The sequence below is a fragment of the Vulpes vulpes genome, chromosome 14, assembly GCF_048418805.1.
Source record: "Vulpes vulpes isolate BD-2025 chromosome 14, VulVul3, whole genome shotgun sequence".
Taxonomy (NCBI): Eukaryota; Metazoa; Chordata; class Mammalia; order Carnivora; family Canidae; genus Vulpes; species Vulpes vulpes.
In genome coordinates this window covers 110,279,614-110,304,651 of record NC_132793.1, presented here as the reverse complement: position 1 = coordinate 110,304,651, position 25,038 = coordinate 110,279,614, and the positions used below count along the sequence as shown (strand labels likewise).

Below are 25,038 nucleotides of genomic sequence, written 5' to 3'. Positions count from 1 at the left end.
TATAAATGTACGTGCATATACTTTAGTCTGGATGTAGTTTCATTGTTTTTCTTGAAATTTGTCTTTAAAATGTTGTGTTTTCTATCCCCCTCACATTGTAATTAATTTTCCATATCCCAGGAAGTCTGCTCTGATCCTAACATGACACTGTCACTCGAGCTGACTCTGGTCCCCAGGGGGGTGGAGGGTGGCCCTCTCGCTATGTCGGATTCCAGCGGTTTTTGGACCTAGGCTCACGGAGGAATGTTCTCATGCGTTCCATGGTCTTAGTCCTTTAAATTCTGGCGTATTCTTAGGTACTTGAATGTGGAGGTGAGTCAGAACCACCATGGTAATACGACTCCTCTGTTTTCTGTATTTGCAAAATATGCAATAGCAGAATAATAGCTGCTTGAGGCTCTTACCCTCATTGTATCATGACATCATCAAATATAAAGTCTTTGCCATTCTAAAAACAAAACAAAAAAACAGCCTCACAATGCAGGCATGACACTTTTGTCCAGAGTGAGTTTGTCCCAATTTTATTGACCACCCAAGTGACTAAGGAGTTTATATTCAAGTTTTAATTCCTTATTATTTTGTTCCCTGTGATCCTCTTTTTCTCATTGTAGACATGAGTCCTGTTTTTAGAGTATTTATGAGGAGATGCTAACCTTGGGCTTTTTTGAACAAGGCAGTCAGGCAGGGCATGGATAGACCCTCACTCTGTTGGGTAAGAAGGTGGCACTTCTGACTTGCCATCTGCCACAGTCACTGCTGGGGGCCTGGTGGTGCCCCTCTTGTCTCTCGGCCTCGGCTGCTTCCTCTTAGAGGAGGGCCGGGCCTTCCCTCGCGGGGTGTCTGCCAGGGGCTTGGGCCATCTGAGGGGTGCAAACCCCCGAGAGCTGCTCTGAGTGGGATTTTCTTTGGGGACTCACACCAGTAATGGTGGGAAGCTGCTCACATGTATGGGACTGGGGCTTTCTCATAGTTTGGTATGTGTAGGTGACTAAACATTTCTTACATGTGGGCACATTCAAGAAAATGCAGTAAGAATTCTTCATTGAACTTCCAAGGGCTTATTGAAACATGGAAAAAAACAAATTTTATACACATTTTTTTCTTTTTTCTTGTCTGAATTATGATTAGTATCCTGAAAAATTAAAATAAGGATTTTAATTCTAAAGAAGAATACTAAAAATAAAACATTTCAGGTCCACAGACCCTTTCGCCTAAAGTTGGCTTTTTTATTTAAAAAAGATTTTTAATGAGTTTTCTTCTCATTGCATTTTGATCCACTATCAGGTTGAGTTTTTACTTACTCTGTTGTCAGATACAGTTGCAAGGAAAAACTGAGGCTGAAAACAAATCTTTTCTGTTATTTCTGGTCAGAAGCTGTGCCAGCCAAAGGCTTGGATTTGGGGCAGCACAGCCCAGGGTGGACACAACCCAGGGTGGGGTTAGAGCAAGTGGATCAGGCCTGGTGGTCTGACATTCACTAGGGCCAGGGTGAGTGTGAACTTCCTGTGTAAGACATTTGTTCTGAACTTGGGAAGCATTTTATAATCATTAGACTTAATTGATTTTTAATTCTTTAGAACCTCAGAGTGGATAGTTTATTAAGTATGTTTATATTGTATATTAAATACATTAAATCATACACCATTCTGCATTTTGAGAGTGATACATAGATCCCATAGTATGTATTCTGTTGCTTATATAAAAACATTGAAATTACTAGGCCTTATCCATCAGGCTACTCTTATGTGGCTTATATAAATCTTTCATTAGTGTTCATTAAAGCTACTTTATTAGGCGAACAAAAAGCCTTGTCTATTATGTGTTAACACTACTGAATCATAGTACGTGTTTACAATGTATACACCATGCTGAATGCCTTTTAGCACAGGAGACAAAGTGTAGTGTTATAGAACAATGTCCTGTAAACCACTGGTCCAGTTCTGGTGGGAGTTAGGTGACCATGGGAGCTGCTGTTTAGGGTTCAGATTGGTCCCTTATTCAGGGCACATGCCCACTGCATGTTTGTATGTCCTGCTTTTACAAACACCCTTGACTGACACAGGAGTTTTCACTGAATTGGTATTTCAAGACATTTTAGGTCATTTGTGGTTTAAATTCTTCTCAAAAAAGGTATATGTGAGAAATAAAATTTATATTGAAATAATTATTTCGTAGTACTACATCACGCTAATGAAGAGAATAGATTAAAATTACACACGTGCATGACGAAGGCCTGTGAAGGAATTAATGTGATTTAAGTGTTTTGTAACTTCATTTCTTATTCCCTTAGTAGAGCAAATTCTTATTTTTTTCGCCTTCACTGGTAACAGCTTTTATGGGAGCCCACATCAGCCAAGTTGGATTTGAACTCAGCTGCCCTGTACTGCACTTAAAATGATGTAATATTCCAGGATGTCTGCTGCAGGTGGTGTATCATCGTACACACTAAAGGGACATTCCTATCACAATCATTTTATGGAAGATGTGTGATAATCTGTTTTTACTGGTATTACTAACACATACAATGAAGAAAACAGATAACAAATTTTAAGACCAAGGTAAGATACCTAATCAAGGCCATTTACCTGATCACATTCATCTCATAATAGAAACACACTCATATTGCAACGATCCATGTAGATTTCACGTTGAAGGGATGCCCTTCACCCGGGGCTGCCCCTGGGCCTGCGACAAGGACTCTGCGCCGAAGGGGCTGGTCTTGATAGAGGCCACCCTTGTCTCCTAGTTCATGACTTACTGAGTTTTTATTGAAAAATGCTGGCATCTGCACCTTCAGAAACAGAGAACAAGCAGCACACACTTAAAAGGAGTCTTCGTCAGCTAATTCCCATTGCCAATGGAATGTACTCAGTACTGTACATATTAAACTCATTTCCAACATAAAAGGCAGGAGGAGTTTTGATTCTGTCTTTTTTTACTAAGCAGTTTTACTATGACACTAGATACAGCAATTTGTAGGAAAAAATATCATTTACAGTATCATTATGAGCCATTTAACTCTACTCTTTTGATTCAGTGACCGGTATCTTAGGGATACCATAATCAGGTTATTTACAATCACCACTTCATCAGTTGCTTTTGTAGGACATCAGCCATCATATTAAATGTCTAAGTCTTGGGTGACCACCTGGTGTCATACCCCTGGGTGTCTGCATGTTTGCATGGTGAGGCGCAGGCCTCACTCGCCCTTCAGCTTGTGGAGGCAGGAGTGCTGTTCACGTTACCATGTTAACAGCACTCGGTTCATTCCCAGCAGACTCTTCAGATGTGTTCTAACTTTCATGAAAGTTTCTGACTAATACTTGTGTTCTAAACCGTTAAGTAATGTAACGCATGTAAAACACTTAGGGTGCCTGGCGCCTTGCAAGGACTCAGTGGTTCGCTATTGTGACAATAATGGTTAATAACAATAAAAATAATAAAATCATCATCATTCCATTTTTATCCAAAAGTATAAATTTTGCTTTGGCATGAAAAGCAATCCTCTTGACTGCATTCTGCACATGGGGGTAAAATAAACCTAGAAGTGGCAGACACTGGGTTGGTTTGAGTAGCACCTGAGGGTAGTAGCCTGTGGCTGAGCGCTGGTCGGGTGGCTCTTCTCAGAGCTGATAGGATACACAGCCTCAGAGGTGGCCTGAGTCATGCTGTTCCAAAAGGACATGAAGAAGCTCAGGAGTAAATGTAGGGTTCACAGAAAACTAATTATTAAATTTAAAATGTGAAAAAAGGTCACGTAAAAGTGGCCCAGTTCCACAAACGATCACCCCCAGTAGAGACTAGCCTGAAAGGTTTTGACAAGAATGCATTTGAAATTACAGCATGATGGATTTTGAATGGGCAGCCGGCCAGCTACCAGCATGTGTTAGGTACATTAGAAGTCAGCTGGAGAGTAGGTGCTTTATCCACTAAGCAGCAGAAAATTAGCATCAGTTGAGGACATAGGAGGGCATGGGTTGGGATAAGGATGGGGAGGCGTTATCCCCCCGTTGGGGATATTGGGAAAGTGGCCAGGCGCAGGCAGTGAGAGGGACAGTCCCACATGCGGCAGAACTGTCCCTCTCCAAGTGCCAGCAGTGGTCTTGCTGGGGAATGCTGGTGGATGATCAGAGCTCCTGAGAGGGCCCACCCATGGCTTCCTGAAGGTGAGTCAAAAGGGCTCCTATTTTGAAAGAGCTTAGGGCAAGTAAGTTTGTCTGCCAAGAGTACAAAAAAATCATTCTGCTACTAATTTAATATGAATTCCCTCATTTCCTAAAGAGATCAGAATAACACTGATACATTATAGTCTTGTCATTGAACTGCCTGTTGTTGAGATGACTTTTGCTTATACTGACAGAGAACCACTTAACGATCCCATTTGCTTGTTTCAAACCATCTGCCATACACACACCGCATTTGTGCCTGGTGAGGGGAGGTGGGTACAAGAAGGAACTCTCTAGTATAAAATGTGAGGCATTCGCAAGAGGTGGAAACTTGTTTGAATATACAAAAGTTTAGATTGTAGCTGTTCTGAAACTGAGAGTTGCCCATTGTCATAGAGTGGTACCCTGACTGAGTGTGCCTGTTGGCAGTAGGGATCCTGTGCTGTTTACCCACCTGCTAGGGGCTTCTGTCTTCCTGTGGGCCTTTCTTTAGAGCTTGTACACAAGTTAAGTGTCTGTCTCTGCTGGTGATGAATTTAGGTGTATTAGCATCTCAGTACTCCCTCTATACCTTGTGTCTGTTATATTTCTGTCTCCCAATGGAAGATAACCCGTGTTTTTTAAGAGAATGCTCCAAAAAACCACCAAGAAATCTAGGCCAGATCTCATGACAAGGAAGCACAACAGTTTCATAAACATAAAGCCAGGGATGGCTCTGCACAGTGCGTGGGGGAGTCCTGTGTACCCCACCTCCTCATAGATGCCCTCTGTGAGGTTCCCCCAGCTTTAGATGTGTCTAAGTCCAAGGCTTTATCTGGAAGTTCATGCCGAAGCCCAGAAAGGTTTAAAATGAAGCATTCCGGGTTTGGGGGCAGGATAAGGGAGGTGGCCATGTTTAGAGGTTTCTGTTATTGGGGATGTTAGCAGCTGCACGCATCAGAGGAAAGGATGCAGAAGGACATGAGGACCCCCAATCGTTAATGACAAGGTCAATGTGCTGAGGGGTCTCTTTGGCCCTGACCTGCTTGCCTGAGATTTGAGACCGGAGGTGCATGAGGAGGGCTGGACTTGAGGGCAGAGGCAGTGTTTGCCCTGGGGGTTGTGACTCGAATACCCACGGAGGGTCTGTCTTAGCAGTGTCCCCAAAAAAGAATAAAACTAAGATTGTAAATCAGCATCTAGTTCCCAAACAAAAAATACACCCATGATTGAGTAAAATTAAAATGATAAATGGCCTTGAAGAGGGTTCTTGGCCACAGCCTGAGGTGAGAGAACATGGGGCCTGCTGTGGCAGACGGCAAGCTGTGGTCTTATGTGGTTATTTCAGTGATTGCACATGCGTTGTCTAAGTCAAGGTCTCTGTCCAGCAGAAAGGGGAGGCTCAGCGAGGGGTTCCTTGGTGACTGAGAGGCCCCTGTGTGTGGCCAAGCTGGAGGGGAGGCTGGGCTCTTGCTGGAAAGGGCAGACACACCTGTACTTGGGGAAGTGTACTGGTTTCCTTTCTCACTTGATTTCTGACCTGACGCTTCTCAATCATGTCTAGCCCTTTTTGATCATTGACTCATTTTAAAAGTGGTTCTGGTTCAGGTGGACTTTTGTGTGTGACCTGGCAAGGGCTCTACTTAGTGCAGGCTTTTCCAGTCAGAACCATCCTCTCTGTTTTTAAAAACCTCTACCCAGAGGAAGTGATCGCTGAGGCCTGCTGTTTTCGAATGTGAATCAGAATGGTAGTGTTTTGCTAACAGAATTGAATCTGATTAGGAAACGTCTCACAGAATGCTGTCTCCAGTCTGTTATTGGCTTCTTGTTGACTGTTAAAGTTCTTTCTTTCCTTCCTTTCTTTTCTTTTCCTTTTTTTTTAAGGAATATATTGACTCCTATATATTTTAGGATTTTTAGTCAGTGACTTTGATTTTGATCCCTTTAAGTACTATTTTTGCTGTTTTACCTAGTATATTAGAAACTGCCATTAATTTACTTGCCATGGATGGAAAAGCAACCATCTTTGGCAGGTAGAAGATGATATGTATCATGTTCATTGTATTCCTCGTGCTGCCCTGGGGAGGGGCATGCTCCCTTCCAGGTAGTTTCATCAGTGAGGGCGGGTTTCCCTCGGCATTTTAAGAACCCGACAGGCCTCGTCGTGTTAGAGACCTTTGTGACTAGAGAGTTACATATTAGATCCACTTTATAACTTTTTCTGGCTGACACGTAGCTGTGGGGCTTTGGCATATAATTTTCTTGGTATAGATTTTAAAGCATGCTTACTATCCAGGCATGTTGTACCTTTAAGGAATGACTGAGGTGTGGGGTGAGGGTTGCTCAGCTGCAGGCAGGGACTTGGCTCCTTATTCTAAGTTGACACAGGGAGGGCACAACCCAGGCCCTCCCCAGCCCACTCTCTATGGGATGGCCACTGTTGAGGGACACAGTTGGGACAAAGTTGGGTTGATAGGACATTTTAGAGACTCATTTTACCCATGATCAGGGCCGACTTTGAATCTGGAGCCGTAGCTGCATGGCCGATGCTGTGTCCATGGCCGTTTGGCTCTCACTGGTGCCTTCTGGGGCTGTGGGGTGACACAGAAGCACCCAGGTTAGGAGGTGAAGCACAAAGATGGTGTGTGAGCTGGAGATCTGTGTGTTCTCAATGACTCAGACCTAGCCCTAGAATTTAGGGGCAGCTAGGACGGTTCTAGTCTATGTCATCTTGAAGGGCCACTTTAATAAAAGTTATTCTGAACTGTAGTATTTTAGGTGATGAATGACTGATTTAAAAATTATTTTAATTCCACTCTTAATATTTCACTGTGATGTTAACTTGGAGGACCTGTCTGAGATTAGTCTTTTTGATTTTAGGCTCATTAAATCTGCTGAGCACAGGATATTTATCATGTGTAAATCCAAAATACTGTGTGAAAGTACTTACAGTTATTTCTTCCTTTACAAAAGCGTAACTTAAACATGAAAATAATGTTGGTTTATAGAAATATTTATTGTTCAAGGTCTGTAATTGTATTTCAAAAACGATGTGGTATTCAACTTGTGAAGGGATTTGTTTTGTCAAAATTTTTTACAATCACTGTGTATACCACCATCCCAGGCATAGGGGCCCTTTCCCATCACAGCAGAGAGGACTGGGATCTGCATAAGTCACCCTAAATGGCTACACTGTTTCTAGAAGTTGGTTCAAATATGTTCACTAGGTTACCATGTGTTCATTAATATCCTCTTGAAAAATTCCTGTGATACATGTTAAGGAGACAGCCTTCCCTGCCCATAAAGTCATGTATTTCTAAGGCAAATAGGCAATTCGATTCTATCACATACTGAGTGGGGAGTAGAGGAAGTATTTTCAGACTCAAGAAAACTTTGAAAAGTCAGGAACTAAGCTGCTTGGAGATCTGTGCTGCCAGCGTGGCTTTGGTGAATTCGGGAAGCGCCGGGAAAGTTCTTGACAGAGTCTGTGTCCGTTCAGTTACTACATTGTTCTTTTTCCAAATGCATCCTACTGGATATGGAATAGACCGTAGATGTCGTAGACTGAGATTTGGGACTGTGTTGGGACCATTCAGGTGAATGTGTCACTTTCCCAAACGGCGTCTCCGAGTGAGTACGGTCAGCTGGTGCACGTGGAGCCTGCGGCTGGAGCGAGGCGTGCTGGTGTGGCGCCCTGCGCACCTGGCTCTTCGTGCAGGCGGTTTGCTGAGCACAGAGCCGTTGGAGCCCTCCGACTGTGTGCTAGGTGTCTGTCCGGTCGCTGGGAAGGGGTTTGCTGGGATGCAAGTCGCGATCTCCTGCAATGTGTGTCATGGACTGTAATATTGTAAGGTCTGTACTCTGTATGTGTATCTCAGACCCCGATCAGGAAACAAGCCTCATGTGTGTCTTTAACATTTATATTTCCATTCAAAATATGTATTCAGTGTTTATTTCCTCAAAACAGACTTTGTTAATTTAGGAAATATCTCCAAGTGGAAACGTGCTAACTTTTTCTGTAAATCTTAAATAAAAGGTGCTGTTCCTTTCTTCGACCCAGGACTGGTCTGTGTTTTCTGTCTTTCTCTCCATGCAGTTTTTCTTTTTTTTTTTTTTTTCTTTTTTCTTTTAAAGCTTTCAGTTTGTTCCAGCTGCATTGAGGGAAGAGCATGGGTTGGTGGGTCGGGCACTGGGCGCTCTTCCCTGAGCCCATGTGGAAGGCCCTTCTTTGGGTCTTGGTCCCTCCGTGATGGGTCAGCCTTGGGCTGCTCGTTGAGTGGGCCGGGCTAGGAGGGGTGTGGCTGCTCTTTCTGCCCCCCTGTGCCCCCCTGCATCCCCCAGCGCCCAGCAGTGTCCTGCCTCAGAGTGCTCAGCAACACCCCCCTCCCCCGGCCCATCTGTGACTCCGGATCCCATGGACGTGTTAAAATTGGGGTTTGGATGCAGAGTTGTTTTTCAAATTGCCTTCTTTCTGGACGTTAAATGTTAAAGAAGTAGGAGGTGAGCTGATAGGGAGGGGCTCCCTCTGGCCAGCCTGGGGGAAGCCTTGCCATGCGAGGCCCCTGTAACCTAGTGTATATTCACACTGCTCTTTCCGTCTTCCTGGAAAAGGTGAGGAAATGAAGTCTAAGAGGCTGCTTGCTCCGAAGACTTTGTTGTTAAGGGACATGTCAGGCGTAGAGCAGTGAGGCTGGAACGGTGGGCCAGTGAACCTGTTGCCCCTGCTACACACACCAGTCAGAGCCGCACACCCCTCCCAGACTGGCCCGCTCGCACCGACTCTAAGTCTGTGCTCATTGGGTGTTTTTCTTCCACTGCTCCCTGTAACCTCAAGGACTCTGGAAGATGTTCATTGATAAGACCCTGGAATTGGGTGGATTGGCTGGTGGGGTTTGTTCTGTTTTGTTTTGTTTAAGTGTGGCCCGACCTTAATTTCTAGCTCTGTGTTCATTGGCAAACAGCAGGCCTATAGCATGATCACTTGTTGCGATTATCAAGGTGTGTACGAAATGTAGTTTATACTTTTGCTGTGTTGAAAAATTCAGTTTTCAACATTCATTAACCAAACCAAATAAACACTAAATGTGTTTTTAGGTGTTTTTTTTTATTTGAATTTGGTATATGAGAAGTTTTCTAACTAAAGATTTATTGATTTCTACATAGAGATTTATTATTGCTGCTCAAATTCAGGCAAAATGTTGTGTGCCATGAGGAGGGAGAGGGTTAGCCTGAGCAGGATGATCTCTGATGATGAAGGAGATAGATGAAATACGACCAGGTAGATAGCGGGGTGGGAGTGAGGGGTCCTTCGATTTGCTCAAAGATTCCACATTTTTCTCCCAGGCTTTTCTCTTAGACTCACATGTTAACAGAGTCAGCAGGTTTTATTTTGCCTTTTCGCACTCTCCCCTCCAGGGAGAATAGGCAATGGGAGGAAGATGAGAACAGAACGGTCAGTTAGTTACAAGTGTGATGCTTCTGGAGCACTGACATTGGGTCAGCACTCTGGCACACAGACACGCTTCCAGAACAGCCCACAGGCTCTACAGCAGCAGGGAGTCAGCAAGACCATCGTACAAAGGCTTACCCTTTGATGCTGCACTTTGGTGCTTTTAAAAACTCATTAGGTTTTTTTTTTTTTTTTTTTTTAACTCATTAGGTATTAATCTGTATCTTCTACTTTAAAATAGTTGGACCTTAAGAGATTGGGTAAGAAAGGTTAAGATTCTTTAGTCCCAAAGCCCATGTTAGGTCACATACTTGAGCCAGTTGGGTTTTTGTAAAATTCCTTCCTCTGTTGGGAACACAGATACGAAATTTTGTGCCTCTTCTACAGAAATGTAACTAATCAAGGAGGGTAAAGTCCATTTCTGAATTTCTACACAGTTCAGGCAAGTTATGCTGTCACAAGAAACAGTACTGTACTTTTGTGACAAGTAGCTGGCATTGGGGCCGGGTGCTGAGAAGGCCTGTGTGTGAGGTGACATGGGGGGGCCGTGTGATGCCACCACGCTCTGCGACTAGTGAACTGTCGTCCGCCTCCTCCATCTCCAGGTGTCAGATGGCCCAGGAGACGAGCCCTTGGAGTCCCCGTATGAGAGCGCAGATGAAACTCAGACCGAAGTGTCCATCTCATCTAAGAAGTCTGAGCGAGGAGTAACTGCCAAAAAGGAGTACGTGTGTCAGGTGAGGGGAAGGCGGTCATTTAATTTGTCCCTTGTCCCTGTCCCAGGCCACATCATCACTCTTCCCTTAGACCGCACCTGGCATCACACTGATTTCTATTTTGAAGGCATTGGATTGCCAGCAGAAACCAGATTAGGTGCCTTGCTGAGGGTCCTGCGTCCTTCTGCAGGCTCCGTCTCTTATGTCACATCCGTCCCATGTAACCTATAGCCATGCTTGTATGTGCACACTTCTTGAAGCGTCTGAAGTTGGGTGTGTTGCCGCCAGCGCCGTGGCCAGTGGTGGCACAGCAGGTGGCAAGGGCCCAGTCCATGTCCTGTGGGGGCCTAGATGAGTTTGATTTGCGGTAGAAATGTGTATACATTTTCTTGATCTTTGCATCTGATTCTAACCCTCCTGAGTGTGTCCTTCTGGGTTTTGGTGCCAAGTGTTGCTTTACCACTGTTCCCTCTCTGCCCCACAGCTGTGTGAGAAGACGGGCAGTCTTGTGCTCTGTGAGGGCCCCTGCTGTGGAGCTTTCCACCTCGCTTGCCTTGGCCTTTCCCGGAGGCCAGAAGGGAGGTTCACTTGCAGCGAATGTGCTTCAGGCAAGTTCTGGTGTGGCTTTGAAACCATACTTCCTGAGACAGGCAGCTCTGTGAACATCTGAGGCCCCTGTGCAGAGGATGTTGGCCTGCCTTCACAAGCGCGTCCTGATGTGTGCATTTGTTAGAGACCTGAGACCCTGGTGGAGGACGCTGCCTCCCTGCCAGTCTTGTGCCTCACTCCCCGTGGGCTGGCCTGAGCCCTGCTCTGCCCATGAGGCGGCTGGCATGGGGTGCCACAGTACCAGAGGGCCTGGCATTACTAGGACAGGTAACCTAGTCAGCCACAGAACACTGAGGTTCACAGGACTTCTTTAGAGACACTGCGTGAACCTGAGCAGAAAGAATAGCTCCATGCTGGTGCCTGAGTGGCCATCGGATCTCACCAGCACTGTGTGGGGGCTGCTGGGAAGACAGTTCACTCGGATGCAGCTCCTCCTGTCAATGGTCAGACCTGAGGGTGTCCTGGCTGTTGGGGAAGCATGTCCTAGGTTAGCAAGACACCTGGAATCTTCCAGAGAGTTCCTCCAACCTCAGGCCAAGGCCATCTGATGCAACAGCACCTCATTTCTAGAGGCATCCACCTGCCTGTGATAAGTTGTTCCTCACTATACTTGGTTAGCTGCCCTCCAGAGGAAGAGGAAAAGCCTTTCCGGGGCAATGCTTTCTTTCAAGCCTGCAGCTAATACGAGTGGGCATCCCTACCTAGGCTGCCTCCTCCTCAGGCTTATCCTCTGGGGGAAGCTGGAGCCCAGTCCACAGCAAGGTAACCCTTGGCTGGGTTAGTCAGCAAGGTCAGAAATCAAACCGAGGCCTTCGCGCTCTGGCTGCCTCTGACAGAGCTGCTGGACTTTAATGGCTGAGGAGCAACTTTGTAATTCTTGTTCTCTGCCCCTTTCTGTTACTGATTGTTAGGGATTCACTCATGTTTTGTGTGTAAGGAGAGCAAGACAGATGTGAAGCGCTGTGTCGTATCGCAGTGTGGGAAGTTTTACCATGAAGCTTGCGTGAGGAAGTACCCTCTGGCTGTGTTTGAGAGCCGGGGCTTCCGCTGCCCCCTCCACAGCTGCGTGAGCTGCCATGCTTCCAATCCTTCCAACCCAAGACCATCGAAAGGTACAGCCGCGGCCCTGGGGCTCCACTCGAGCTCAGTTGCACTCATGCGGGAGGGGCAGTGTGGCAGCCAGCTTGGTTGTCTTTCTGTTACTGAGGTCATGCATGCTGGGTGAGGGTTTTTCTTGACAGAGGATCTGCCCTGCCCTGCATTTTCCCTTCTTCCTGCCCTAAATGGCATTAAAAAAAAAAAATTTGAGAGCACAAAGGGGAAGTGAGAGGGGCAGAGGGAGAAGCAGGCTCCCTGATGAGCAGAGAGCCCGTCTTGGAGCTCCATCCCAGGACCCTGAAATCATGAACTTAGCAAAGGCAGATGCTCCACTGACTGAGCCACCCAGGTGCCCACCTAAATGTCATCTTAAAGCCTCTTAATTTTAGGAGGGGGACACCTTTGAACCATTTTGATAGATTTTTTTTTTTAATTTTTATTTTTTTATGATAGTCACACAGAGAGAGAGAGGCAGAGACATAGGCAGAGGGAGAAGCAGGCTCCATGCACCGGGAGCCCAACATGGGATTCGATCCCGGGTCTCCAGGATCGCGCCCTGGGCCAAAGGCAGGCGCCAAACCGCTGCGCCACCCAGGGATCCCCATTTTGCTAGATTCTATTCTGGTTTTAATACTCTTTCATATATAAGAAAAATACTTTAAAATTAAATTGTTTCATGTTGGGTGTGTAGGATTGGGGATGGCAGGTTATCTACACTTCCTGACCCTGGTGGTTATCAACCAAGGGTGACTTTGTCCTTGAGGGAACATTTGGCTGTGTCTGGGGATACCTCGGTGACGTCTGCTGGCATTTCAGAGAGCCAGAGGTGCTGCTGAACATGCCAGCAGCACCCAGGTTCACAAACCCTTAGTTAAGACCCTGTTTCACAGTATGATGTTTTAAGCAGTTGGCTGTTTTCTTAAACATTGTTTTGAAGCATCTTTGCCTTGAGGAAATGTGTTTTTGTGACATGTATTAAATATTTTTCCAACCCTAGTTATTGTATTATTTTATTTTTTTTTAATTTTGAGAGCAAGAGAGCATGAGTGGGGGAGAGGGTGAAGGAAAGGGAGAAGCAGATTCCTTCAGAGCAGGGTGCCCGATGTGGGGCTCCATCCCAGGATCCTGAGTTCACAACCTGAGCTAAACGCAAACGCTTCACCCACTGAGCCACCCAGGCTCCCTTATCTAGTTTTTTTTTTTCTTTCATCAAATACTTTGTTTATTTCAGCATTAATTTTGTAACGTGTAGGGGCTTGGTCGTTTCAAGTTGCCCTGTTCACTGTTGGGCCTTCCACAGCTCTGCCTTCAGGTAAAATGTGTGTCTCTGCCTTCAGGTAAAATGATGCGATGCGTCCGCTGCCCTGTCGCCTATCATGGAGGGGATGCTTGTCTGGCAGCTGGCTGCTCGGTGATAGCTTCCAACAGCATCATCTGCACGGGCCATTTCACTGCTCGCAAGGGGAAGAGACATCATGCTCATGTCAATGTGAGCTGGTGTTTTGTGTGCTCCAAAGGTGAGGGCCGTGCTGCCGGTGGGTGTTTAACAGTGTTATTCTGTTGGATCAGTTTGAATGGTGAGGGAGCCCTGCTTCTCATGGCTTCTTAGCACACAGCTCTTGCAGGTAACCCCAGGGGCCACAGTGGAGGGTGGGCTCCAGTGTTCCTCCAGCTTTGGGTGTTGACACTCAGGATGTCTCTTGGGTTGTCACATGCAGTGTCACCATGATGTTTCTGAATTAACTGTGACAAGTGCACAGACTTAGGGGAAGTTAGTCATGTTGGCACTAAAGTGGGCTTTTTTTTTTTTTTAAAGAAGATTTATTTATTTTAGAGAGCACGAGCTGGCGGCGGGGGGTGGGTGCAGAGGGAGAGGGAGGAGCAGACAATCTGCTGAGCAGGGAGCCCACCATGGGGCTCAATCCCATGACTCACGAGATCATGACCTGAGCCAAAATCCAGAGTCGGAGATGTCACCTACTGAGCCAGCCAGGTGCCCCAAAAGGTTCTTTTGAGCTTGTTGCCAGCTGGCTGCTGTTTCGCTGATGCATTGGCATGAGGTGAGGAGCCGCCGTCAACCATGGGGGCCGTCTGAGCCAGCTCGCCCTCCCTTGCAGGGGGAAGCCTCCTATGCTGCGAGTCCTGCCCGGCCGCCTTCCACCCCGACTGCCTGAACATCGACATGCCTGATGGCAGCTGGTTCTGCAATGACTGCCGGGCAGGGAAGAGGTTGCACTTCCAGGACATCATCTGGGTGAAGCTCGGCAACTACAGGTGCGAGAAGTCAAGCCCTGAGCCTGCCCGCCTCCGCGTTCACATGTGTTCTTTTCACTTTGCAGGACTGAAAGCGCTGAATGGTTGTCACTCTGTCTGAAGAGTCTGTGAATCCTGTTTTTAATATTTATAATAGATGGTGGCCGGCAGAAGTTTGCCATCCCAAAAATGTCCCCCCAAATATTCAGAACCTGAAGCACGAGATTGGAGAGTTCCCTGTGTTTTTCTTTGGGTCTAAAGATTATTACTGGACGCATCAGGCGCGAGTGTTCCCGTACATGGAGGGGGACCGGGGCAGCCGCTACCAGGGGGTCAGAGGGATCGGAAGAGTCTTCAAAAACGGTACGGACATTTCCCGATGCATGAAAACCATTCTTGGAAGTGGGGGGCCTTCAGCTAATCCATGATCTGAGCTGTACCTCCAATTAGAGGAAGGTTCACAGATTGAGGCACAAGTTAAAAGACACTGTGTAGTAACCTTTATTAAAACATCAGTTTGTGATTAATTTCTCTAAAATGCATTGAAACTTGTGTGAAGAAGTTAGTTTTAGTGATGAGCTATAGAAATTTCTCAGCGCTTGCATTTATATATGATGGAGATGTAGACCAGGTGCCCCACAAAGTGCCAGGTGTGGGAAGGTAGATAGGCGTCCCTGACTTCACAGCCCAGGTGTGAGACAGAGAGGGACAAGAACAGTGTCATCCAGGTGACAGACGGGATGGGAAGGCGAGTGCTTCGCTGGAGGAGGTGGCATTTACTCTGGGCCATGAGTGAGTGGGACAGGAGGGAGACTCGGTGCATGCCTGGTGAGTCCAAGGAAAGCAGGCCTACCCCAGCAGGTCGTACACAGGAGGCTTGGTGGTCTGCCATGGGCCACGGGGGCTGCCATCTCCTTTCCTGGGGATCCTCACACACAGGTCTGAGGACAAAGGGGAGGCATCAGAACAGGATCCGTACGTGGCATTAAATGAGATAGATGTTGAAGTTGATAGGCAGCTCAGCACGTCTGTTGTTGGAGGCAGTTGGAGAGTGTGATGTCAGGGTCTCACCATCTCCTGACTTGCTCCTGGGGTCCTGAGGTCAGGTGGCCCCAGTGCACATCGTCCTCCAGGTAGACCTCAGTGGTTGTTTCCTCTGCTCTCACTGAGCCTAGTACTCACTCTGTAGGGCCCATGTGCTCCTTGAGAGGAGCGAAATTCCATGTTCATTTTCTATCTTAAGACAGTATGTTCCCAGGACTGATGCCCGATTCTGTGCATCAGATCCCAGTGGAGGGTGGGGAGCTATAGCACCATTCATCCAGAGAAACCTGTCCTGGGGCCTGCCTCGTGGCCAGGTGGTGCCAACACAGCACTACCCAGAGTTTTCCAGCTGGGCGTGCTCCGAGCACCATTCCCCAGACAGCAAGTGTGCTGCATGGTCTCTCATACTCCCTAATCCGTGGACACTGGATATCGCACATAGCAGTGAGGTGGAGGTCCGTGGTCAGCCCCTGAGATGCAGAGCTTGAATTTACCAAAACCACTTACTCACACTCACATCCTATTGACTTTTTAGCACTGCAGGAAGCTGAAGCTCGATTTCGTGAAATCAAACTTCAAAGGGAAGCCAGAGAAACGCAGGAGAATGAGCGCAAGCCCCCGCCGTACAAGCATATCAAGGTGATGTGCAGATAGCTTAGGTGTCACAAAAGGGGACTGTGGGTGGTTCTTGGCGTCAGTTTTGGGGCCCTGGCCTAGACAGCTGCCTGAGGAGTCACAGGCTGAGAGCAGGTGCTGCTACTGCCATACATGTGTCCTTTTACGGGAGGGTGACTGGGTGCAGGGCTGGGCGGGGGGTGGCTTTTGTGTGTGGAGTTTCACTTTTGCTTTCGTGAGGCCCAACCTGATAGCCAGCGAGGGGCTGGAAGAACCATTCTGGCCAGGCCGCCTGGAGCCGGAGGGGCTGAGGGCAGGCCATCCTCCTGGACCACACCGTCACCACGTGCTGGAGACGAGCTTGGATGACGGGTGGTCAGCCCAGGGCTGGTGTTCCACCGAGAGGTGACTTGGACAGCTGGAGCCCTGGAGACAACATGGTCTTCCCAACTCAGAGGCTGTATCCACCCCGGAAGGATGAACGTGGCCTCTGTGTTGGCTGCCGGGAGCCCGGGCACACGTCCCCGCCCTCTGGGAACAGGTGTAGCCAGGGTCTGGCTCTGGGAGACGAGGGGTGCTCCTCCCAGCACTGCACATGGCACCAATCATGTTGCCTCCTGACACGTGTGTCTGCCTGCTGGCTGCTAGGGGGCTGTGTCTCTGCTCCTAAGATCTGGGCTGCAGGCCCTATTGCGTAAAGGAAGCACTCTCTGTAGTGATCTCTGCTTAGCATTTTCTCTGGTGAATTAACAGAAACAGAGCTACTGGGTCAAAGCTCGGGACTTGTAGTTTTTTTTTTTTTTTCTTTTTTAAGATTGATTTACTTTTCTGAGGGAGAGAGCGTGTGTGCACATGTGAGTAGGGGTAAGGGCAGAGGGAGGAGGAGAGGCTTGTGTAGCGCCCGAGACGGTGACCTGAGCCAAAATCAAGAGTTGAGTGTCCAACAGACTGAGCCCTCAGCTGCCCTGTAGGACCTTTAGATCCTTTTTTTTTTTTTTTAAGATTTTATTTATTTATTCATGATAGTCACACAGAGAGAGAGAGAGAGGCAGAGACACAGGAGGAAGGAGAAGCAGGCTCCATGCAGGGAGCCCGACGCAGGATTTGATCCCGGGTCTCCAGGTTCGTGCCCTGGGCCAAAGGCAGGCGCTAAACCGCTGCGCCACCCAGGGATCCCACCTTTAGAGCCTTAAGTCATATTTTCGCCTTGCTCTTTGGTGTTGTACTGCCTGTCACCGTGCAGCAGGACACTTTTTCTCTTGAATTACTAGGTTCTGCTTCAGTTTCTCTTCTCTCTGTGGCTTTTTTGTTGGGTTGCTCTCATCTCATCCTTACAAACAGTGAGTTTCAAGGGCAGAGACTGTGTCCTTGTGCTCATAGCCACCTCCCTGGTCACCTTCCTATAGGCCCTCGGGTCCAGGCACTCTGCATTGTGCTCAGTGCTTGCTTGGGTTTCTGTCTTACAGCAGCCTGGCTTCAGAAGGGTCTTCTTCTTCTTCTTCTTTTTTTTTTTTTTTTTTTTTTGAGAAGGGTCTTCTGTCTTGTAAATGAGGAGCATGGAATAGGGGTGGGATGAGGGCTGTATAACAGCTTACCTTCTAGAGCTCCCAAGTCAGAGGCTGGCCTTTGCTGCAGGTGCACCTGTGGAATGTGCCCCTTGCCATCCCTGATGGGCCTCTGAAGCTCAAAGACCATCAGGAGGCGGGGCCAGTGGGGACAGGGCCTCAGATACTTTATTCTCTGTTTGATGTACCCCCTGATAAGATGCCAACTTTCTCCCTTGCAGGTGAATAAGCCTTATGGGAAAGTCCAGATCTATACAGCTGATATTTCTGAAATCCCGAAGTGCAACTGTAAGCCCACAGATGAGAATCCATGTGGCTTTGATTCGGAGTGTTTGAACAGGATGCTGATGTTTGAGTGCCACCCGCAGGTGTGTCCTGCAGGCGAGTACTGCCAGAACCAATGTTTCACCAAGCGCCAATACCCCGAGACCAAGATCATCAAGACAGATGGCAAAGGTTGGGGCCTGGTGGCCAAGCGGGACATCAGAAAGGTGTGTGTTGTGCCCTCTCACTTGCTTGTAAGAAATTATGGTTCATGTGATGGGTTAAACTTGGATTTGCCTATTGTGCTTTTGTACTCATGAAAGAATATTTTTTTTTTAAGTTTTTTGAGTTATTGTAATTGAATATTATGAAATGAAATGTAAAACAGAATATTATAAAATGTTACTTGAAAGCTGTTTATCAAAGTAAAACTCATAAATCCCCTTACAACATACCTGCAGTTGGCATTTTGGTGGTTACTTTAGGACATGAAAAAGTGAAGGAGCCCTTCCCTGGATAAGTGGATGGGACACTTGGGGTCACAAGTGGGCAGGAGGAGGCCATTCTGCCTCGGGCAAGGCAGGGCCAGGTCGTCAGGTAATGCTAGAGGCTGTATAAGCCCACCTGCTCTGTCCTCAGACTGAGCAACCAGGGACATCCATTAAGTACGGAACAACTGGAATTGCTTGTTGTGCCCCTATCTTGCCAGGCCAGCCCATGGCCTCAGGGCAGTGGCCTCAGACCCTAGATCTGGCGTAGGCCTGGTCCTGGGCAACAGAGACTACTCTGAAATATACAAACCCCCTGCTTGCCTTGGCAGGACTTTTGTGTGGACTCTGCCAGGAAAGAGGAGGCGCTGCAGTGGCAAGTCCTCCGGAAGCTCGAGGTCTCACTATGGCGTTCCCTGAGGCAGTTTACTGCAGGAAGCAAGAGTTAGGGTGTTGCTGCTTTGGGAAGGACGCTTGGATAAGCTCTTTCTTGGCAGCTGGGATTTTGTCCAGAGTCATCTGAGCTCATTCAGAAGTAACTGGGCCTTTGAAAGACCCACCCCTGGCAGTGATGGTGCAGGGGGGCACCTGGCTCTGATTGCTTCGAGTGTGGGCTCCTGAGTACTGGAACGGAGAGCTGGCTAGTCTGTTCCTTGTCCTCATCATGGTCTTCTGGTTTCCAGGGAGAATTTGTGAACGAATATGTTGGAGAGCTGATTGACGAGGAGGAGTGCATGGCGAGAATCAAATATGCCCATGAGAACGACATCACTCACTTCTATATGCTCACCATAGACAAGGTAGTGCTGAGAATCTTCACCGGCTATGTTTGCAGGACCCCGAGGCTTTACCCAGAGCAGTGGGCCTTGTCTTGTGGGGATAACGTTTTGTCCACATGTTGCTTTTTTTCAAATGTTTGTAAATTGTTTTCTAAAGTGTAGTGTCTTCTGGCAGCTGCCTGGAGGCCAGGGCTGGTTGTCTGCAAGAGAGCATCCTGGGAGCTTCAGGTGTCCCACATGTGCGTGAAGAGTGTGCTAAATAGTCTGACTAAGGGCCAGTGGGAGAAAAGCACAGATTAGGAGAGTTACACAGGTTTTAGTTACCTGACGGGGCTTCCTGGTGGTTCCTGCTTGTCTGAAGCCCAGATGTGCAAACAGCCCAGAACACAGGTTTGCTAGAGGGAGGGTGGATAAGATGGCTTGTTTACAAGTGGAGGGGATTGGGAGAACGTGCATGCGGGCCCGTTACAGTTGGTGGCTGGTGCCTGACGGGGGTGGGCCCTTTCCATGGCAGCTACGCAGAGGACTGCTCTGACCCCAGGGGCAGCCTCCTTGGCTCCTGAATGCTTCTTGAGGGGAGGGCAGATGCAATGCATGTTTCTGCTGCTGCTTGCCCACAATCTCAAAATCTAGCAGGAAGATGGCTGGTTTTAAGAATCCTTGAAAACAAGATAGAAAATGGTCACCTGCCAAATGATCTGAATAATTTGTGGAAGACAGGTGACGTGATGAGCTCTGGAGAGCAGCCTGTTTGTTCAGAGTAGGACAGTCCTAGAGACCTCACAGTTTTGTCCCCAGGGAGGCTGTGTCCCCAGGAGCACTGGGCTCATTGGTTGCAACTTGACCAGTCATGAGACCAAGGAGACTAAGGAGGCACCAGGCTACTGTGTGCTTCAGCTGGGAAGCTGGCCAGAATGGTGAGGACAGTCCTGCCGTGGACATACAGCTGCTCCTGATGTTGTTTCTCAGGGCCTGATGGTGAATGCCTATACAGGTTGCTCCTTGTAAAGAGAAAGTGCGGACACGTTTAGGGTTCAAGGATCTGAGGCTGGTAACTGGCAGAAGGAAGGAGTGTGTGTGTGCGCTGTGCACACAAATGTCTGAGCACACACGCATCTGTGTAACAGATGACAGGGCAAACGTGAAGGTATTAATAGTCATGTATCTAAAGGGTGTACTGTCGTTTGTGGTCATAGTATTCCATTTAAAATAAAAGAATTGGTTTAGAAAGTGAGGATCGGGGTTTGGCACTTGCCTTCGGCCTAGGGCGTGATCCTGGGGTCCCGGGATCAAGTCCTGCATCGGGATCCCTGCATGGACCCTGCTTCTCTCTCTGCCTGTGTCTCTGCCTCTTTCTCTGTGTGTCTTTCATGAATAAATAAATAAAATCTTAAAAAGAAAGAAAGGCGAGGGTCCTGGACTAGAGGGGAGGCCACTTTCCCTCCGTGGACCTTGTTGGGAGCACAGGGCCTCTGGAGCTCTGTCCACATAGGCTTCTGTAGGAGGAGGCTGTGGCAGACCCCAAGGCTGGTATGTGGGAATCCGTAACATGAAATGAACAGAAAACCAGGAGAAACCAGCCGTTGATGAAGGAGAACTGTCTGTCCAGCCTCCTTGAAACTCTTACAACACCTGTGTAGGATGGCAGGTGAGGTGCAGAGTGCTCTGCCCTGCTGGGGCTAGATCTATGGAGGCAGGAGTCAGCACGTGCAGCTCCCAGGGAGGAGCCCTTGTATGGGGACCACTGCCAAGCCTGGGGCCATGGTGCCTGGGTAGACCCCCCGGCGGCTGTCATCCCAGAGGGCAGCAGATGTGTGCTTCCCTTTGCTGTCTCCTTCCGTTTGGTCAAAAGGGAGGTCATTTTATTAGAAACTAAACCTCTAGGCCTGTGTCTTACCATGTTTTGGATTCTAAGCTTAAACTACTTGCGTGTTGCAAGAAATGCCAAATTGACCATTTAACACACAAATCGGTCCCTAAAATGGTAATTCACCGAGGGCACCTGACCAAAGCAGGGATAAAGCCCGTGACCCATGAGGGACATGTGAATGTTCATACCTTGTTTCCTTGCTATAAAAACAACACAGAGAAGCCTGACCTCAGTGTTCACAAAGCACACAGGAGCAGGGTCTCCCTAAGGAGAACCTTCAGAAAGTCTCAGCTTTTGGTGAGAACCAGAAGTAGTAGAACTTACATAGGAAAGGAAGTAAGTGTGCCAGAAGTGGTAGAAGCCATTACCAGAGACGTGGGGATCCTGAGAGGAGCAGGATGTGAACAGGAACCACTCACACTGAGAGCTGGACGGGTAGCTGTGGAAATAAACCCAGAAGGTGGCTGAGGAGGTGCTAGGCAGCTGCAGGGGACGCTGTGGACCATGGCACGGGAGGAAGAAAAGGTGAAAACTTGGTCATAGTGGCCAGGGAACGTGAAAGGTAGGGATGGATGTTCAGTGTATGCTCCAGAAGCAAAGACTGGGTAATGGGCAGAAGGACATATGAAACAGGATTTTCTAGAATCTGATGAAATCCAAGTTTTGAACAGAATGAATACAAATAAATCTATACCTAGATACATTATTTAAAAAACCCCAAACTTGTGAGGTATCAAAGATAACAAAGATTGAAAGCCCAAGAGAGGGATCCCTGGGTGGCGCAGCGGTTTAGCGCCTGCCTTTGGCCCAGGGCGTGATCCTGGAGACCCAGGATCGAGTCCCACATCGGGCTCCCGGTGCATGAAGCCTGCTTCTCCCTCTGCCTATGTCTCTGCCTCTCTCTCTCTCTCTGTGTGACTATCATAAATAAATAAGGAAGTAAGTAAGTAAATAAATAAGGAAGGAAGGAAAGAAAGAAAAAGAGAGAAAGAGAGAAAGAGAAAGAAAGCCCAAGAGAGAAGAGCACGTTTCAGGGAGCAGCAGTCCCAGGGTGCCTGGGTCGTGCAGCCAGTTAGGCATTTGGCTCTTGATTTCTGTTCAGGCCACGATCTCGGGGTCATGAGATCCAGCCCCCCGTCGGGCTCCATGCTCAGCTGGGCATCTGCTGGAGGCTCTCCTCGCTCTCTCCCCCCTCCCCCTGCCAATGTGTGCACGTGCTCCCACTCAAATAAATAAGATCTTTAAAAAAAAATTTTTTTTTTAATTTTTATTTATTTATGATAGTCACACAGAGAGAGAGAGAGAGGCAGAGACACAGGCAGAGGGAGAAGCAGGCTCCATGCACCGGGAGCCCGACATGAGATTCGATCCCGGGTCTCCAGGATCGCGCCCTGGGCCAAAGGCAGGCGCCAAACCGCTGCGCCACCCAGGGATCCCTAAAAAAATTTTTTTGAAAAAAATAACAAGGGTGTTTTGTTTTTCTTTTTTAAACTACAAAGGTTTTAAGGGTACTAGGAAATAAGAAACATGGCAAGGGCTAGTCCAGAGAAGGCTGCTTTTGATACATTAATGCCAAGTAAGGTAGACTTTGAAAAGCATCATGGAAGGGCTACAGCGAGCCCCTGTGTGGTGGCGAACATGAACCCTCAGGCCTGCACACTGTAGCAGGGGCCCTGGGGACGCAGCACTGGGCATGAGCTCCATGTGTATCCTTGGAGAGATCTTCAGAGTATTCATGAAGAAAAAAACACAAGACAAGATCTGTAGTGCAGCAACATAAATCTATACAAATTAAAATAAAAAATCTACACATAAGATTTTGGTAGGAGAAGGTGGCCATTCACTTCCAAAGCAGCAACAACACGTGTACATAGTACATCTTCATTGGACCTTAGGACAGACAGACCCATCAGTCTAAAATGGCCTCTGTCAAGAAAGCAGAGAAAGAACCTGCCCAGGAGCGGTGCCTGCCACCAGCAGGACTGAGTTTCTAAGGGTAACGGTGGGGATGGGAGGCATGGGGGCTCCTAGGTGATAGGTCTAGGGACGCCCCTCAGGCTGGCAACAGAGAAGGAGACCTGAGGCAGGAGGTGGCCAGGAGACCAGGCAGCCTGCCCTCTGTAAGTCCAGCTGCTGGCTGCTGTGGACCCCTCAGTGCACTCCAAGCGGGGACAGAGAGACAGAGGGAGCAGCAAGGCTGTCAGGGCAGTGTTGCCACAAAGCAGATTGAAGGTTCTACCCAGTGTTCAGCATGGATCGTGAAGGGTGAGGAGCTGGAGGTGGCCAGACAGGACAGTGGGCAGAGCCAAGTCGGGGACTTGGAGGGCTTGGGATGGGACAGAAGGAGATGCAGGTGTCTGCTGGGCAGAGAGTCTGCTGCGAGGAGCACCTGGAAGAATAGGAAGCAGAGCAGCAGACACAGGACAGACATGAGGATTGAGGAGGAAGGACAAGGAAAGATGGTATGCGGAGCAGGCCGGAGAGTCTTCTCCGTGGCTGCAGCCCGGAGACAAGCCTGCCCCCCACTGATGTTAAGAAAGACAATGACCTCGTTTTTCAGGGAAATCATCCAGAATGGCCAACATAGTAAATATTAGGTTAAAATTACAGGCGTGACAGGATCCTTTGCTAGCCCAACCTAAACGTTAGATTGCTCATGAGGGGAGAGAACAAGGCTGCAGCACAGAGGTTTAGCAGCAGCACGCTTTTCGGGACAGAGGAAAGCAGAGACACTGCAGTGAGCTGAGTGGGTGTCAGGTATGACGGCTGTGGGGTGAGAGGCTTGTGCAAGACAGTTGGGAGCTGGCCCTCCTGAGGAGACTGCCGAGGACGAGCTCCAGCTGCTGGCCTAGGTAAAGCTCTGGCCACCGGATGGGGTGGGGACAAATGGCAGAGCCATCTTGGGAGGTCATTCCCAACAGGAGCAAAGACGGGCTAGGGAAGGGCGGCCAAGGGCACCTCTGATGGCTGGGGGTCAGAGCTGATGAGTCCAGTGATGCTGGTCAAAGCTTGTCTAGGAGTGAAGGTGGGTGAGCAGTAAGGGGATGGCACTGATGCTGGGACGAGGGATGGGGGACCAGCTCTTCTCCCATTGGCTATAGCAGTGGGCCTGTGGGTGCCACGGGAATGGGGGCGATCTAAATGCCAGGGTGTTGGGGATCCCTGGGTGGCTCAGCCGTTTAGCGCCTGTCTTCGGCCCAGGCATGATCCTGGAGTCCGAGGATCGAGTCCCACATCAGGCTCCCTGCATGGAGCCTGCTTCTCCTTCTGCCTGTGTCTCTGCCTCTCTCTCTCTGTGTCTATCATGAATAAATAAATAAATGCATGCATGCATGCCAGAGTGTTTATGAGGGTGGCCAGGAGGAGGTGAAACACAAAGTTCTCAACATAAGAAAATGAAAATGAAACCCCATCATTAGAATGGACTGACTGGTGAGAACTGTGCCCAGCGTACCATTCTGTGTTGCAATGCATGATTCCCTGCTCTCCATAAGTAACCGGAAGACTCAGAGGCTGAATGTAGAACTGTGGACAGAGGCACCAGGGGAGGTTCTCGTTGAGTGAGGGCGGACCCCACCCTGCTCCATCCCAGGAGGCCAGGGGAGCCCCGAGGGCCTGTGTCCTGGGCAGACACGCGCGCTCTGGAAGAGCAGCACAGCCAGTGAGGATGGAAGTGAAGTCAAATCAGACCCTCAGAATTGAGCAGACTGTGGAGCTTGTGAGCAAGTCACTGTGTCCAGACACACAGGTGGTGGCCTGAACTTTTCAAACCCCCCCCCCCCCCCACAGCTGGATCCCCCCCCCCCAGTAGAGCAGGACCGGGCATGCCCATGATGGGGCAGGTGCCATCTGCACGGCACACCTAAGAGGTGCCCTGTGGCTCAGTCCAAGACCAAGGAGAGGAAGACCCACCAACAGTCAGTGGCTTAGCGAGTGCGAAGGATCCCTCGAGGAAATGAAGACTTGCTCCTGACGAGATGATGAGGGGACAGAAGAAAAGGCCTTTCTCCCTGTTTGATGAAGGCCATGAGAAGGCCCAAGTGAGGCTCAGGAGGTATATGAGACGCTTGCTGCTGCTGCTGCTTTTGGGGGTGGCACAGGGAGGTCATGCGCACTGGGGTCTGGTGCCCCCACACCCACAAA

General features: G+C 48.6%; 1 protein-coding gene across 1 annotated transcript in view; it reads left to right on the top strand.

Annotated features, from left to right (window-relative positions):
* The window catches only part of NSD2 (nuclear receptor binding SET domain protein 2), a 64,259-nt gene that overhangs the window by 31,946 nt on the left and 7,275 nt on the right, over window positions 1-25,038 (top strand). The window contains 9 exon segments of the mRNA XM_025998838.2: window positions 10,200-10,331; window positions 10,795-10,918; window positions 11,831-12,031; window positions 13,355-13,534; window positions 14,135-14,291; window positions 14,428-14,633; window positions 15,850-15,953; window positions 17,716-17,985; window positions 18,930-19,046. Of these exon segments, the coding sequence (XP_025854623.1) occupies window positions 10,200-10,331; window positions 10,795-10,918; window positions 11,831-12,031; window positions 13,355-13,534; window positions 14,135-14,291; window positions 14,428-14,633; window positions 15,850-15,953; window positions 17,716-17,985; window positions 18,930-19,046 (1,491 nt within the window).